The 15,645-nt window shown below is 39.9% G+C and overlaps 1 protein-coding gene across 1 annotated transcript; it reads left to right on the forward strand.

The window, feature by feature from the left end:
• The first annotated feature begins 909 nt into the window (after nt 1-909).
• Nucleotides 910-14,509, forward strand: LOC119785203 (sialic acid-binding Ig-like lectin 14). Its single transcript, XM_038287691.1, has 4 exons — nt 910-1,189; nt 13,234-13,306; nt 13,555-13,594; nt 13,690-14,509. The coding sequence occupies exons 1-4, from the start codon at nt 910-912 to the stop codon at nt 13,897-13,899; spliced, it is 603 nt and encodes a 200-aa protein (XP_038143619.1). The 3' UTR covers nt 13,900-14,509.
• The last annotated feature ends 1,136 nt before the right edge of the window (nt 14,510-15,645 follow it).

A 15,645-nucleotide genomic window follows, 5' to 3' on the forward strand; every position in this document is an offset into this window, starting at 1 on the left:
ACATAAGGGAAAAACACACATATAAGGAGTCAATTAACGACGAGGAACCAGAAAAGAGAAACTGCACAAGAAAAAAAAATAAAAATAAAAATATAAATATAAGACTGAACAAAGAATGGTCTAATAAGCTGACAAGGAGCAGGTGTGGATGGAAGCAACTAAAAGATAGGGGAGAGGAAACTGGCACAAGGGGCAACAGAGAGTAACACATAAAACAACACTGCCAGAAAACAACTACAGAGACAGAATTACAGTGAAACTAAAAACTTAAAAACAAACCTTAACAAAGGAGAGAACTCTGACATCAACTATCAAAGAAACTTGGTTGAAAGTTAAAACAATTTAAATAGCTTTCCAAAATTTCTGTTTTCTGCATTGAAAAAGTGAAATATAAAGGTTAATAAATGTATATAATGATAAAGTATTGAAACATATCTAATAAAATCAGACTGTTAATTAATAAAGACTTTATAGGAATAATTGTACCAATTTATTATTTGCATTATAAACTTTGAAAAATATGTATTTTTGTAATGTCTGATGATAACTTCCAGATTCTCCTTGGAGTCCCAGCATTAATATCCCTGTTGGTGATCTGAAGGAGCATCAGTCTGTCACTATAAGCTGCTCAGCTGTGACTCCCTGTCCACACTCACCTCCTGAACTCACCTGGAATCTCCAACAAGACTCTGAGAGACAAACAGATAAAAACACAGATGGAACCTTTACAACTAAAATCCAGGAGACCATCACTCTGTCAGACACACATGATAGATACAACATCAGCTGTTCTGCCAGATATCCTGTGAATGGAGGAAGCAAGACAGCAGAGACAGAAGTGACTCTGTGTTTCATGTTAGTGATCCTGTCAGCACATCATGGTTCAGCTGTTTCTGATCAATAAAGTTAATGTGTGTCCCATTTTCCTCAGATGCTCCTAAAGATACCTCAGCATCCATCAGTCCATCAGGTTTGGTGTCAGCAGGTAGCTGGGTGGAGCTGAGCTGCTCCAGCAGAGCCAAGCCTCCTGCCAGCTTCAACTGGTTCAGGAACAGCAAACATGGAGCCATTAATGTATCTGTGGGGCAGGTTTACAGCTTCAATGTTACTGAGGGAGAAGAGTATTACTGTGAGGCTACAAATGATCTGGGGAATCAGAGATCAGCAGTGATTCTACTTAATACTGAAGGTACATTGTAGCTCTTGGTTTTTAATGAATCCACATTTATATCCCCAGAAAGTTAAATGTATCTAATCTAAGGGCCTTTTGTGTTAAGTTTTGAAAACAGTTCAAAAGTTGAGTTATTGAATCATTCAAATGTAAAATATTTTAAGCTAAAAAAAATATTGCAAGTGAGTCTTAGTTTTTCTCTTCCTGATGAAGATTCCCAGTCATCAAGGTCATAGTCATTCCGTAAAAGTTCAAAAAATTGAACAAAAAATGAAGACGTTTCGCCACCTCTCCAGGAAGCTTTCTCAATTCTTTCTCAATTGAGAAAGCTTCCTGGAGAGGTGGCGAAACGTCTTAAAATCTTGAAAACCAGGTCCAGTGGATATTTTTTGAACTTTTACGGAAGTTTTTCTCTTAATGTTTCATTTTTATTCTTTGCATAAAAAACCCTACATCTATCAAACATTTCTTTAATCCAGTGCCAAGAGTCAGTCTCTATGTTATATTGAAGATCCTGGGGATCATAATGCTCTGCAGTGCAGTCTGCATCTTTCAGCGGTGAGACTCATTTTTCTATGAGTTGATTCTTTGAGCTGCAGATCTGCAGGTCTCTGCTGTTTGTTTGTTGACGTTATTTTTATTCTTTCAGCTGGTTTAAATTATCCAACAAACAAGAGAAGAAGGTAAGCTTGTTTATATTCAGTGTGTAAAATTTATTGAAAATGCTTTAAACAGAAATTGGAAACTTTTATTTCAGTTTTTATTCATACATTTAAAGTTACACTGTTGGTTAAAATGATTTTTTGATCATTAGCAAAGCAAATTATATTGCTTGATTTCCTTGAAGCAATAATTTTAATGTATGGTTGTTAAACTTGATATTTGACTTGAAGAGAACCTAAAAATGATGCTGCTGTAAAGTGGGCTGAGTAACGAAAGAAATATCCTCCTAAAACTTTTCAAATTTTAGGCATCAGTCAGAGGAGCAACATCAGCATATTTCTTGATTGTTTAATGTCCACAGGAGCTGATCCACTACTGCTGTTTCTAACGTAGTGTTTATTGAAGATATTGAGAAGAAAACCAGAGAGAATAAAGAGAATTTAGTCTGACAATAATTATTCATTGTCTAATTTCCACAGGACACAGAAGAATGGTGTCAGAGTGATGGAGGTTCAGGCATCATAAACCTCAATGAGACAAGGAGGAGTCAAAGGGTCTCCATTCTTCATCCATCAATCCAATGAAACTTCAAGGTTACAGCAGGAACTGGTGTCTGTCTGCAGCCGTCATCAGGCCAGAAGAGGAGGCCCACCTGGACAGCTCACCAGTTCATGACAGGATCAACCATTGGGTCAAGAAGTCATTAATTATTGCTATCTTCTAATTTTGACTGTGCATGTGTTAGAATATAAAATGTGGATCATATTGCTGTAAATAATGCTTGATGAGCAGAACTGGAATAATGTTATGTTACTCTAAATGTGATAGTTTTACATGATTTGAAATTCTTGTTTTGGTCCAGGATTTAATCATTATTGATTTTTCCAAATAAATTTGTAATCAAATTCAAATAAGTTTGAACACAGAATTTAAAATTCTTTATGCAAATAAAGGGTCAATATTACTTTTGTCATTTTTAATACACAGAGGGCCGGATTTATCAAGATCCAATTTTGCGTGCAGTAATTTGCGCTCGCAAACTGGAATTTTGCGCGAGGGGCTGAACCATGGTTTGCGGGTGATTTAACAAGAGTGATTGCGTAACTGGTGGCAGGCGCAAAACTGTTGGAGACGCCCTATTTAAATGATGGTTTTGCGCGTTTTGTGGTTTGCGGCAAAGTAGTTTGTACAAATTAGTGCATTAAGAAATTTTAATCTTACAGTGACACCCCCACCCCCTCCAAAAAAAAAAAAAATATATATATACATATAAACAAACAAAAAAAAAACTTTAGCAACCTTTATTCCCTAAGGTGGTATGTGGCTGAATTTCTACTTCACTGAAGTAAAAAGAAAAACAAAAAACAGGTGTTTTGTATTGGCCTGTAGAAAAATGCACATACCAAATGGCTCACAAGAAGTGACTGTGGATGAGATGACTGTGCGTAAGCATCCCCGCAGCATTGGCATGTTCTAAATGTTGGCATTTAGAACGTCGGACAGCACTTCTGAAAAACGAGATTGGGAGATCCCAGCTCTCGCTGCAACCGTACGCTGGAATGACCCAGATGCAAAAAAGTGCAACGTTGCAAGGAGTTTTGTTATAGCTGGTATTGCGTGGGTCCTCCTTGTGGCTGGCTCCAAATCCATTCGGAGTTCCCCCAACAGCTCCAAAATGGCAATGCTGGATTAACGATATGTTTTGATGATCGTTTTCTTGTTCACTCCAAAAATATTCACACGGAGTGAAAAAATTCGTTCTCTGCATCTCCTTGCGTCATTTCGATGTCTCCTTCTTGCGACAATAACCGCTGCCATGTGTGCGCAATTACGCATACAGACCATTTGCACCTTCTTTAAATAGAGTCAGATACCGTTGGCAAAATTGCTTTCAGGTTTGATAAATCACTTTGTGAGTGCTAAATTAATATATTTACATGTTCTCCTCACACAAGACGCACTTTTGCGTGTAAACGCCCCATATTGCATATTCATTGCAGAAAAAGTACTAAATGGATAAGAGGCGCTATTTAGCCTGTGAATGGAGGAAGCAAGACAGTGAAGTGATGCAGTCTGTGACATGGTTCCCGCTGGGTCCCGAGCTAAATTAAGCTTCTGCGTGAAACTGTATGGGTGTATAGGGGACAAGTAGGAGTTTAATTTCTACAAATATTTTGTTTTTAATACAAATAATCCATAAAAATCTGATCTGAGATGTGTTAAATATGTTTCAACTTTCCCTACTTTTCCTACTTTAAATGGATCGTTTAAGTGATTCAAGGAATCCATCAGTTCTATTATTTTCCAAACATGAAAAGCTATTCATTAGGCTAACATCAATTCAAACATTTACCCTTTTCTTGAAAATACATTCCTACAGTCTGTCATGTTGGGTTTTAGGTGCATGGCCCACATGCAGATCACACACGGAGGCAGGAGACAGTTTTAGGTTGTTTATTTAAACCAGACAAAAACAGCACGGGATGAGTACGCTTAGAGACACGGAGCAGTGAAGCGTGGACCGGGGACGCTTGGATCTGAGGAAGGAGAGGGGTTGGAGGAAGTGGTTAAAACAGCGTACCGAGCAGAGTACCTGACAAACAGAAAAAAAGCTTACCACTTGAGATGAGAAACCGGATCGGGGAGAACGGATCGGACTCGGCACTGCCTGACCTTGGTGAGGCTGGTGACTGAGAGACTGACGAGGGACTGAGAGCGGGACCAAACAGCACCGGCGGTCTTGTCCACAGAGCCAGCAGGAGGATCCAGGAGGGCAACCAAGGGAGCTCAGGTGGGCAGATTGAGCAGAGAGGAAAAAGCCGAACACGATCGAGGACCTGGAGACACACAAAAAAATTGCTTTTAGCACGGGAATAGTTTTGCTGTCAGAAGACAGATGTCATGATGGGTTTACTGAGAGGCCTAAGATGCAGAACACAATGGACTCAGGGGAAAAGTTAACAAGTTTATGTTACACAAGCACGTAGTAAATGTACAGTTTGCTGGTTCAGGCCTGGGGACTGGTTCACTGGAGTCTGTGAGGGAGACAGTTCAGTTAGCGTTGGCTTGGTTGGAATCGATCTTGAGAGATTCTGGTTTGTACCTTGAGATGCGTAGAAGAGACTTTGGGAGAGGAACTGTTGGGTCCGGAGATGGTTTGGTTCAGCAGAGTCCGATAACTGTTTCAGCGTCTTACTTCTAGTGAGGGTGTTGACCTTGGTTTGAGTTCCCAGCTCTAAATCCAGAGCTGCTTGGAAATCCAGAAGAGAGTCTTCAGGTTTGGCTTAGAGGGCAGGCTCGGCAGGTTAAGCTCTTCCAGAGCTTCACAGGAGAAAAACAGGTAACCTGGAAGCAGAGACAAAAAGGTTAGAATCCAAACTGGACTCAGAGATAGCAAAGTTCTCAGGAGGTTCTAGGCTTAGGTGCTAACCAAACTGATTAAACACTGCGGCGTCGAGGCAAGGTCTGAAGACAGCTTAAGTACTGTGGTCCTCCTGATGAGATGATCTGTCACAGGTGTGCAGGCAGCTCAGCTCAGGAGGATCCACGGCGGACTCTGCTGGAGGAAGGTGGAACTTCTCCAGCTCCCAACAACAGAGGCCACTGGTTCGTACCACAACGGTTTCACTCAGGCGTCCTCCTGCTGTCTCAGTCCAGCTCTTATAGTGCTGCCGCCCCTCTGTCAAACAGTCACCTGCAGAGAGAGTGGAGAAGGCCGAGCCAGCAGAACTGCATGGCCCAGGCTGCCGAATCCTGACACAGTCAAATTCAACTTCTTCAAACTTTTTCCTCCTTCAACCTTGTGATTTTCTGTCCGTGTGACAAAGACGCAGCAAACCAGTGAATTAACATCTGAATCCAAGTGTTTTCTTCAGCCATTAGGTCTCCATTGTACCTGCTGCCTAAATCCAGTCTGCACTGATGCAGCCTCTTAAAGTGAGGGCTGAACTGTCCCCTTGCCCTACCCACTATCTGGTTTGGGACAGTCAACAGGAACAGAGGGTTTGTGTTTTGGTGTAGCGTTTAGAGGCAGATTTGGGATTGAGCAGCAGTCTCCAAGTCGAGCTTAACAATCAGAGAACACTCCTTCCATACAGCTCCTGCATGCTATCAACAGCAACATTTAGTAAATAGCTAGTATATTAGCATTTTGTAGTTCTAATACTACGTATTATAATACTACTTTTTAGCCCAGTCCTTTTCTGATTAACAAAAAAATACCTTTGAGGAAATGCATTGTCGGATAAATGAGACTGCCCTACTTTTATTCTTACAAGATGACACAATTCTTTAGAAATGGTTGGACTATGTTTTTGGAAGCAAACCTCCAACAAAAAAATGGTTATATTTGTTTGGGCAACTTTAGAGCTGACAGGTTTGTGAACAAAAAGGTATTTGATGGTGGACTAATAGCAATATTATCATAAAAAAACACTCAGAAGTACGCAAACACCTTTGTCATCTGCATAGGGAACCTGAGACAAAACTCACATTAATTTTTAAGCATCATTGTTGTTAGTCAATGACAGAATGACTGCAGCAGATCTTACAAAGCTGAAAAGTCTTGTCAGAGCCTCTGAATTTGTTCCAGTTGTTCAGTGAATATACAATTAGAGTTTTGTATGGGGTCATTCAACTTGGTTCATTGTATCCTGATTTGCTGTTTTTTCAAAACTATATTAAAAAAAATAATAATAATAATATATATATATATATATATATATATATATATATATATATATATATATATATATATATATATATATATATATATATATATATATATATATATATACTGTACTCTGTGTTACCTGAAGATATGAATGTGGGGTTTCTGTTTGGAAGTGAATCTCTAAGTACCTGAAGCCTAGCACCTGTAGTTGTTTGTGAGGGTGAACTTGTGCATGTAAAGTTTTAACCATAGAAAAAATGCTCAATAGTGGTTGTGGAGAGCCGGAGAGGCACACCCCCCAGAGCACTGAGTCCAGCGCCGGGAGACCCAAAGCCCAAACCCAAATCAGACCCCCACCAAGGGAGGAGGAGAGACAGCCACGAAGAAGCCCCCCAGCCACCGCCATGCCGGCGCCCCGGAGAGCCGCGGGGACGAGTCTGCGGGCCCCGCCGGCAGCCGGCCACCCTGAAGTAGGGTGATGTTCAAAGACTTCTGTGGATTTTCTACTAAAACCTGATGTTCTCTGAACTCAACAATAATGTGCACAAAACAATCCAGATATATTGAACAGTGCGTAGCTTGGCATGCAGGCATGTTGAATATTTTTGCTGATGCTCTTGTTGACTTCCTGCTGTGGGTGTAGATCTATACAGATTGAAACAATTGTAAATAAAAGGTCACAGGTTACTATAGGGAGCAATGCACTCAGGTTAAATGTAATTGAAGGCTGCATATTTTTTCATCTGTTTGTTACTGGAGTTCGTAGCCATTTAAAGATGGCATCTCCAACAGGTTAGGGGCCCAGAAAGGAGTTTGGAAGCTAATTTAATTGTTTATGCCTTGATGAAGATAAAAATAATTATGAACTGTGGGAAACTACATTTTTGGCCCAGTATGTTTGCTGATTTGAAGAGCACTGTATTATTGAAGGATGTACCCCCTAAAGATGGTGCCGCCAAAAATAAAGAGGTATATACAGAACTAATTCATGTCGTGGATGAGTTTTTCCCTTGTCATGAGAGATACTGTGCGCGGAGTTGGCATCTCTTCTGAAAGGTGTCAAAGATAGCAACATTTACTATATCATCCTTGCAGAAACTGATATCACAGTGCTACGTAACACAGGAAAAGTTTTCAGTGATAGCCTGCTGTCTGCAATGATATATTACGTCATATTTAAAGAACCTTGAAAATTAAATATTTGGTCATGATGTGTTTTTGTTCTGCATTTTCTTTTATGGAGGTGCTTCTTTGATTATAAAAAGTTTCACATTTGAATAAGGTAGTTTTTCCTCATATTAAAGGGCAATTATTACTGTATGTGTTTCCCAGTATATAGTATAATTCTATACTGAAATCTGGTAACAAAGCCCCCTTCACTTGTTAAGAGGAATGTTGTATCATAGCTTTCTAAACGCTTATAGATATATAGATATGTATATATATATATATATATATATATATATATATATATATATATATATATATATATATATATATATATATATATATATATATATACACTATATTGCCAAAAGTATTTGCTCACCCATCCAAATTATTGGAATCAGGTGTTCCAATCACTTCCATGGCCACAGGTGTATAAATTCAAGCACCTAGGCATGCAGACTGTTTTTACAAACATTTGTGAAAGAATGGGTCGCTCTCAGGAGCTCAGTGAATTCCAGCGTGGAACTGTGATAGGATGCCACCTGTGCAACAAATCCAGTCGTGAAATTTCCTCGCTCCTAAATATTCCACAGTCAACTGTCAGCTGTATTATAAGAAAATGGAAGTGTTTGGGAACGACAGCAACTCAGCCACGAAGTGGTAGGCCACGTAAACTGACGGAGCGGGGTCAGCGGATGCTGACGCGCATAGTGCGAAGAGGTCGCCAACTTTCTGCAGAGTCAATCACTACAGACCTCCAAACTTCATGTGGCCTTCAGATTAGCTCAAGAACAGTGCGCAGAGAGCTTCATGGAATGGGTTTCCATGGTCGAGCAGCTGCATCCAAGCCATACATCACCAAGTGCAATGCAAAGCGTCGGATGCGGTGGTGTAAAGCACGCCGCCACTGGACTCTAGAGCAGTGGAGACGCGTTCTCTGGAGTGACGAATCGCGCTTCTCCATCTGGCAATCTGATGGACGGGTCTGGGTTTGGCGGTTGCCAGGAGAACGGTACTTGTCTGACTGCATTGTGCCAAGTGTAAAGTTTGGTGGAGGGGGGATTATGGTGTGAGGTTGTTTTTCAGGAGCTGGGCTTGGCCCCTTAGTTCCAGTGAAAGGAACTCTGAATGCTTCAGCATACCAAGACATTTTGGACAATTCCATGCTCCCAACTTTGTGGGAACAGTTTGGAGCTGGCCCCTTCCTCTTCCAACATGACTGTGCACCAGTGCACAAAGCAAGGTCCATAAAGACATGGATGACAGAGTCTGGTGTGGATGAACTTGACTGGCCTGCACAGAGTCCTGACCTCAACCCGATAGAACACCTTTGGGATGAATTAGAGCGGAGACTGAGAGCCAGGCCTTCTCGTCCAACATCAGTGTGCGACCTCACAAATGCGCTTCTGGAAGAATGGTCAAAAATTCCCATAAACACACTCCTAAACCTTGTGGACAGCCTTCCCAGAAGAGTTGAAGCTGTTCTAGCTGCAAAGGGTGGACCGACGTCATATTGAACCCTATGGATTAGGAACGGGATGTCACTTAAGCTCATATGTGAGTCAAGGCAGGTGAGCAAATACTTTTGGCAATATAGTGTATATATATATACACACTATATTGCCAAAAGTATTTGCTCACCCATCCAAATTATTGGAATCAGGTGTTCCAATCACTTTCATGGCCACAGGTGTATAAATTCAAGCACCTAGGCATGCAGACTGTTTTTACAAACATTTGTGAAAGAATGGGTCGCTCTCAGGAGCTCAGTGAATTCCAGCGTGGAACTGTGATAGGATGCCACCTGTGCAACAAATCCAGTCGTGAAATTTCCTCGCTCCTAAATATTCCACAGTCAACTGTCAGCTGTATTATAAGAAAATGGAAGTGTTTGGGAACGACAGCAACTCAGCCACGAAGTGGTAGGCCACGTAAACTGACGGAGCGGGGTCAGCGGATGCTGACGCGCATAGTGCGAAGAGGTCGCCAACTTTCTGCAGAGTCAATCACTACAGACCTCCAAACTTCATGTGGCCTTCAGATTAGCTCAAGAACAGTGCGCAGAGAGCTTCATGGAATGGGTTTCCATGGTCGAGCAGCTGCATCCAAGCCATACATCACCAAGTGCAATGCAAAGCGTCGGATGCGGTGGTGTAAAGCACGCCGCCACTGGACTCTAGAGCAGTGGAGACGCGTTCTCTGGAGTGACGAATCGCGCTTCTCCATCTGGCAATCTGATGGACGGGTCTGGGTTTGGCGGTTGCCAGGAGAACGGTACTTGTCTGACTGCATTGTGCCAAGTGTAAAGTTTGGTGGAGGGGGGATTATGGTGTGGGGTTGTTTTTCAGGAGCTGGGCTTGGCCCCTTAGTTCCAGTGAAAGGAACTCTGAATGCTTCAGCATACCAAGACATTTTGCACAATTCCATGCTCCCAACTTTGTGGGAACAGTTTGGAGCTGGCCCCTTCCTCTTCCAACATGACTGTGCACCAGTGCACAAAGCAAGGTCCATAAAGACATGGATGACAGAGTCTGGTGTGGATGAACTTGACTGGCCTGCACAGAGTCCTGACCTCAACCCGATAGAACACCTTTGGGATGAATTAGAGCGGAGACTGAGAGCCAGGCCTTCTCGTCCAACATCAGTGTGCGACCTCACAAATGCGCTTCTGGAAGAATGGTCAAAAATTCCCATAAACACACTCCTAAACCTTGTGGACAGCCTTCCCAGAAGAGTTGAAGCTGTTCTAGCTGCAAAGGGTGGACCGACGTCATATTGAACCCTATGGATTAGGAACGGGATGTCACTTAAGCTCATATGTGAGTCAAGGCAGGTGAGCAAATACTTTTGGCAATATAGTGTAACTCTACAACTGTATGGCAACAAAGCATTTCTTCTTTTTTCAACTTCCTCCCTTAAACAAAGATTTATAGAGAAATGTTAAGACTTGAAGTGATGGCTGTTCGAGTGCAGAGAAAAACCTGAGAAACAGAAGTAAAAATGAGAAGTTAAACCTTAAGGTTTTTTAGTTCCGCAGGAGATTTTTATTGAGAACAGGCACTGATGCCCTTATATGGTAAAGGATAAATATGTGTATTTTCCAGGTTCTCTTTGGTATTTTCAGATTTTGTGATCTATCATTTTTAAAGGCAGCTGTGCTATGAAAATTGATCGGCTATTCTCATATTTAGTTAATGGCTCTTAGCACTGTGTTAAAACACCCTTCATGAGATGACTTTATGCAGTGGTGAGAAAGAGCTGACTTCCTCTTTACAAACCATGAAGGATGGAGACTCCTTTAAATAACACATCTGGTAACAGAGAAGGCTGCTGTTTATTCTGCTGCTGATCAACTGATCAGAACAGATCAACTGGTTTGAAAGCTAAACAGTTTTTTGCTTACTGAAGAAATTCTGGTGAGTTCACATGGCTGACTCTGATTATTTAACCAAATATTTCAACAGGCTTTTTCATTTTTAAGTTTAAAGATTTACAGCACATTGAAAGCTGCTTGCTATGAGCTGAAGGTCTAATTTCAGAACCACTGTAATAAATTAGCTAAATGTTTGGTTTCCAGAGTCTGAATCTAATGGCAGCTCTGTCTGAGAACCTGCTGACAGTCAACATGTTAATGAGTGTCTTCTTTCTTCCAGGTGAGCTGATTGTTCACTTCCTTTTTTTAGACATATTAGACCCTGATGTTGTTTAAAGGCTTCACATGTTACATGCAGATGGAGTTGAGTTTGTGGATCATGAAGATTCTAATTAGGCAGATTTTTCTCCACATCATGTTCATCATTTGTCTATTTTTACAGCTACTTTGGCTGATTGTGGTGGTAGAAAACCAGCCCTCAGAATCACTACACCAAAGAAGATTGAAGCTCTGAATGGATCTTGTTTGGAAATCCCATGTATCTATGATACAGATGATACCAGATATAACAGCAGCAGAACTATCTATGGAGTTTGGATAAAAGGTGGTACCAATTTTGCCTCTGATGCAAAGATAGTTATTTTCAACAGCAGTGGGTCAGTTAACACCTATTCACTGAATATTACTGGAAACCTGAGAGAGAGAAACTGCACCACTCTGTTTCCTGATGTAAAGACCAGTTATGCAGACAGATACTTCTTCAGGATTGAGAGCGAGCCGTTCAAAGCAACAGCTTGTGGTGACCCTCTCAGTATAACAGTTAAAGGTAAGAGAGCGTCAATATTTAAGTCTTATATTAATGTTTAGTAAAATTAAGTAATCTACTGTTTTTGTTTTAAATGTATTTATGCATTTCTGTTTGGAATAATGCTTATTGCTTCTGTTGTGTATCTTACGGTAGCTGTAATAGTAGAAACATTAGCTGGGCAAACAGTTTAGACAGACGGTTGTTTAGTTTCCCTGTTTTAAAAATAAAAACTTTATATATTAATGATCACATCATACACAGTCAATGTGGGATTTAATTATGTTAATGCTGTTTAATTATTGATAGAATGGAATTATGGTTTTAGCTTTTTGCGTTACAGCATTTTGTGATGAAGGTATGGAAAAGTGCTAAATAACTAGGTTTGCGTAGTTTTAGTCAACATTCAAGAAATTGGATCAAACAACTATTTTCTTTCCTAATCTTCTGCTTTCTGTACTACACTAAGCATTATTCCATGAGAATGACAGACTTTACAAATTAAGATAATTCATTAAATATTTGAAAGTCATTTATAGAATTTTTTTTTCATTAATGCTTCATACATGATAAATTATTCTATTAGAATAATTCATATATTCTTAATATTTTTCTGTGTGAAATGTGTGTATGATCTAAACCCCAGATTCTCCTTGGAGTCCCAGCATTAATATCTCTGTTGGTGATCTGAAGGAGCATCAGTCTGTCAACATAAGCTGCTCAGCTGTGACTCCCTGTCCACACTCACCTCCTGAACTCACCTGGAATCTCCAACAAGACTCTGACAGACAAACGGAGAAAAACACAGATGGAACCTTTACAACTAAAATCCAGGAGACCATCACTCTGTCAGACACACATGATGGATACAACATCAGCTGTTCTGCCAGATATCCTGTGAATGGAGGAAGCAAGACAGCAGAGACAGAAGTGACTCTCAGTGTTTCATGTTAGTGATCCTGTCAGCACGTCATGGTTCAGCTGTTTCTGATCAATAAAGTTAATGTGTGTCCCATTTTCCTCAGATGCTCCTAAAGACACCTCAGCATCCATCAGTCCATCAGGTTTGGTGTCAGCAGGTAGCTGGGTGGAGCTGAGCTGCTCCAGCAGAGCCAAGCCTCCTGCCAGCTTCACCTGGTTCAGGAACAGCAAACATGGAGCCATTAATGTATCTGTGGGGCAGGTTTACAGCTTCACTGTTACTGAGGGAGGAGAGTATTACTGTGCGGCTACAAATAATCTGGGGACTCAGAGATCAACAGTGATTCTATTGAATACTGAAGGTGGCAAAAATCTACTTATTAATTTTTTCATATTTAAATAGAATCTTAAGTTGATGTTATTTTGTTACTGTTTAACTTTTCTTTTCTCTGATTTAGCAAAAAGTTATCTTTTCTTGGTCACAGTTGTAGTTGGAGTCTTTTTGTTCGTCTGTCTGGTTCTTTCTGTCTGGTAAGTGTCAGACATTAAAATACTGAACTAAATGTAGTAAATGATTTTGAGGTTTTTATTAACCCTCCAGATAAACATCTGAACCAGTTCCTTTTTAAGGCTGTGTTCAGCTAATTCTGGATCTGGTTGTTTTGATGTCAATCCTCTCATATCTGTTTTGGCTCATTCTAGACTCTCTCAGTTTGGATCTTTCTGTTTTCTCCTGAATCAAAGCAGATTTATTCTGACAGATCTCAAATGTCTTCCAGGTTCTTGACGACCAAATGTCCAACTCCAGATCAGACCCAGGTGAGAATATGTTCTGTGAGCATCACTGAAGTAAGTTTTCCTCTGCAAGCTGAGACAGTATTTTGCTGAACAAGAACATTTTTATTTTCCCACAGAGTCAAATATATCAGGTGGTTTCTGATCAAATTGAAGCCAATGAAACAGAGGAAGAACTTCATTATGAAGACATAGCTGTCCTCCAGAGGCGGCCTGAAGCTTCCTCTGTCTCAGTGCAGGACGATGGACAGCAGGAGACAGAGTACGCTCAGGTTAAAGTGTCTACTGACCATCCAGAGGATCTCTATGCACAAGTGAAAAAGCAATAATTTCTGTCTCTGATGTGGAATTAAATTAAGGATTTTAACTATGGAAATCTTATGAATACTTGTTAAGTTTCTTGTCACACTTTAATGACAGGAAAATCTCAAACCTCTTAGATATTCATCCCTTATGATTATCATCCTCAGATTTACAGTTTATCCACAACTTAGAATAGCTTGATGGATAATAAAAAATGATGCATGATCATGTTATTTTATTTCAGCTCTTGATGCTTTGTAAAGTTAAACTGATCTTAACTTAGCATGTTTCATATGAAGATGAAGTTATACCTTATTGTGGTTGGTGGTAGAGATTCACTGACCAGGACAGTGTTTCAGATTTCTTTGCATTTGTAAAGCTTTGAGGTTACTGCAGCAATTTTAGTTCAGTATGATTTCTCTTTAATACTTTCTTTTTATATTATTTCAACTCGGAGTACATTTAATGTCAACATTTTCTCTAATCCTTGGACAATTAGATGTATTTTCTTAATAAGAATTTCATATATAATAGAAATGCTGAAATATAATACATTTATTTGACTTTTTATGATTATCTTGTCATTTTATTACTTTTTTTCTCTACTTATGGGTCTGTTCTCTGTTTGTTCATAAGACTTCCTATTTTGAATGAAAGAGCTCGAAATAATGTCCTGCTGGTAGTTTTATTTTTTTTTTTAACATGACTTCCTCAAAGAAGACAGAAAATGATGAAACTGTTTCTAAAATGTGTAAAAAAAAAAAAAAAATTAGACAGTAATGTTAGTTAGTAACTTAGTTGATCAAAGAGGAGCAGCAGAAGAATTCATGTCAGACCCATTAACACAGGGCATAAAAGAAGAGATACAAAACTATTAAAAGGGAAATATATGAATGATCACCTACCATGAGCATTCATTTATTAATTATGTAAGGAGCAGAGATGGTGTGTGTGGGATAGCAGTTGCTGATCAATCATTAAAATAAATAAAATCACTGATTTTACACAATCTAATCATAATTAACAGCATTAGCATTTTTACATAAAATAAAATGGCAAAGCCAGTCTCTGTGAAAAAGCTTTGATCCTTTTCTCTAAAATGAAAAATATACTGTCAACCTTTCTAATTTCAATGGCAGGCAGGTAAAGCTGAAAGGGATAGAACTGAGCAGCTTGTTGTCTCTTTTTCATTAATATTTATCTCTGTATCTGGTGTCCTGAATGAACAGCTGATATAGCACAAGTATTTGGCCTAATCTTTTCAACTACACATTCACCTTCACATTTTCAGACCTCAAACATAAAATTGTAGTTCTTTGTGAGGAATGAACCACAAGTGGGACACTTCAATCTGAAAACTCACCTAAAGAAAAAAGACAATTGCCAAATTTATTGATACAATTAATTTGTCTTTGGCGCTCAGACGTCGGCAGGAGACATTAGTGCTAAATTTTGATAGATATGCATGAGCAGGTGCAAAGAATAGGGCTGTTTCCCCCCAGGCCTGAAACTGGTGGTGGAGTGAAAATAGATGAAGTTGGTTAGTCTGTAAACTGCTGGTTAGCGAGACGGTATGCTGATCTTTATGGGGAGATCCAGTGCCATGAGCTGATACTAGAGCTTCACTCAGGGATCTGGAAGATGGATGTCCAGTTGGATAACACAGGTTGAGAGAACCTGTGCATGATGAGCAAACATGAAGTGACAGTGGAGAGGAAAAACTCCACATTGGGAAGAAACCTCTGGCAGAGCCAGGCTCAACATGGTGGTCT

This window comes from Cyprinodon tularosa, unplaced genomic scaffold (assembly GCF_016077235.1).
Source record: "Cyprinodon tularosa strain WSP-4 unplaced genomic scaffold, ASM1607723v1 ctg1063, whole genome shotgun sequence".
Classification (NCBI taxonomy): Eukaryota; Metazoa; Chordata; class Actinopteri; order Cyprinodontiformes; family Cyprinodontidae; genus Cyprinodon; species Cyprinodon tularosa.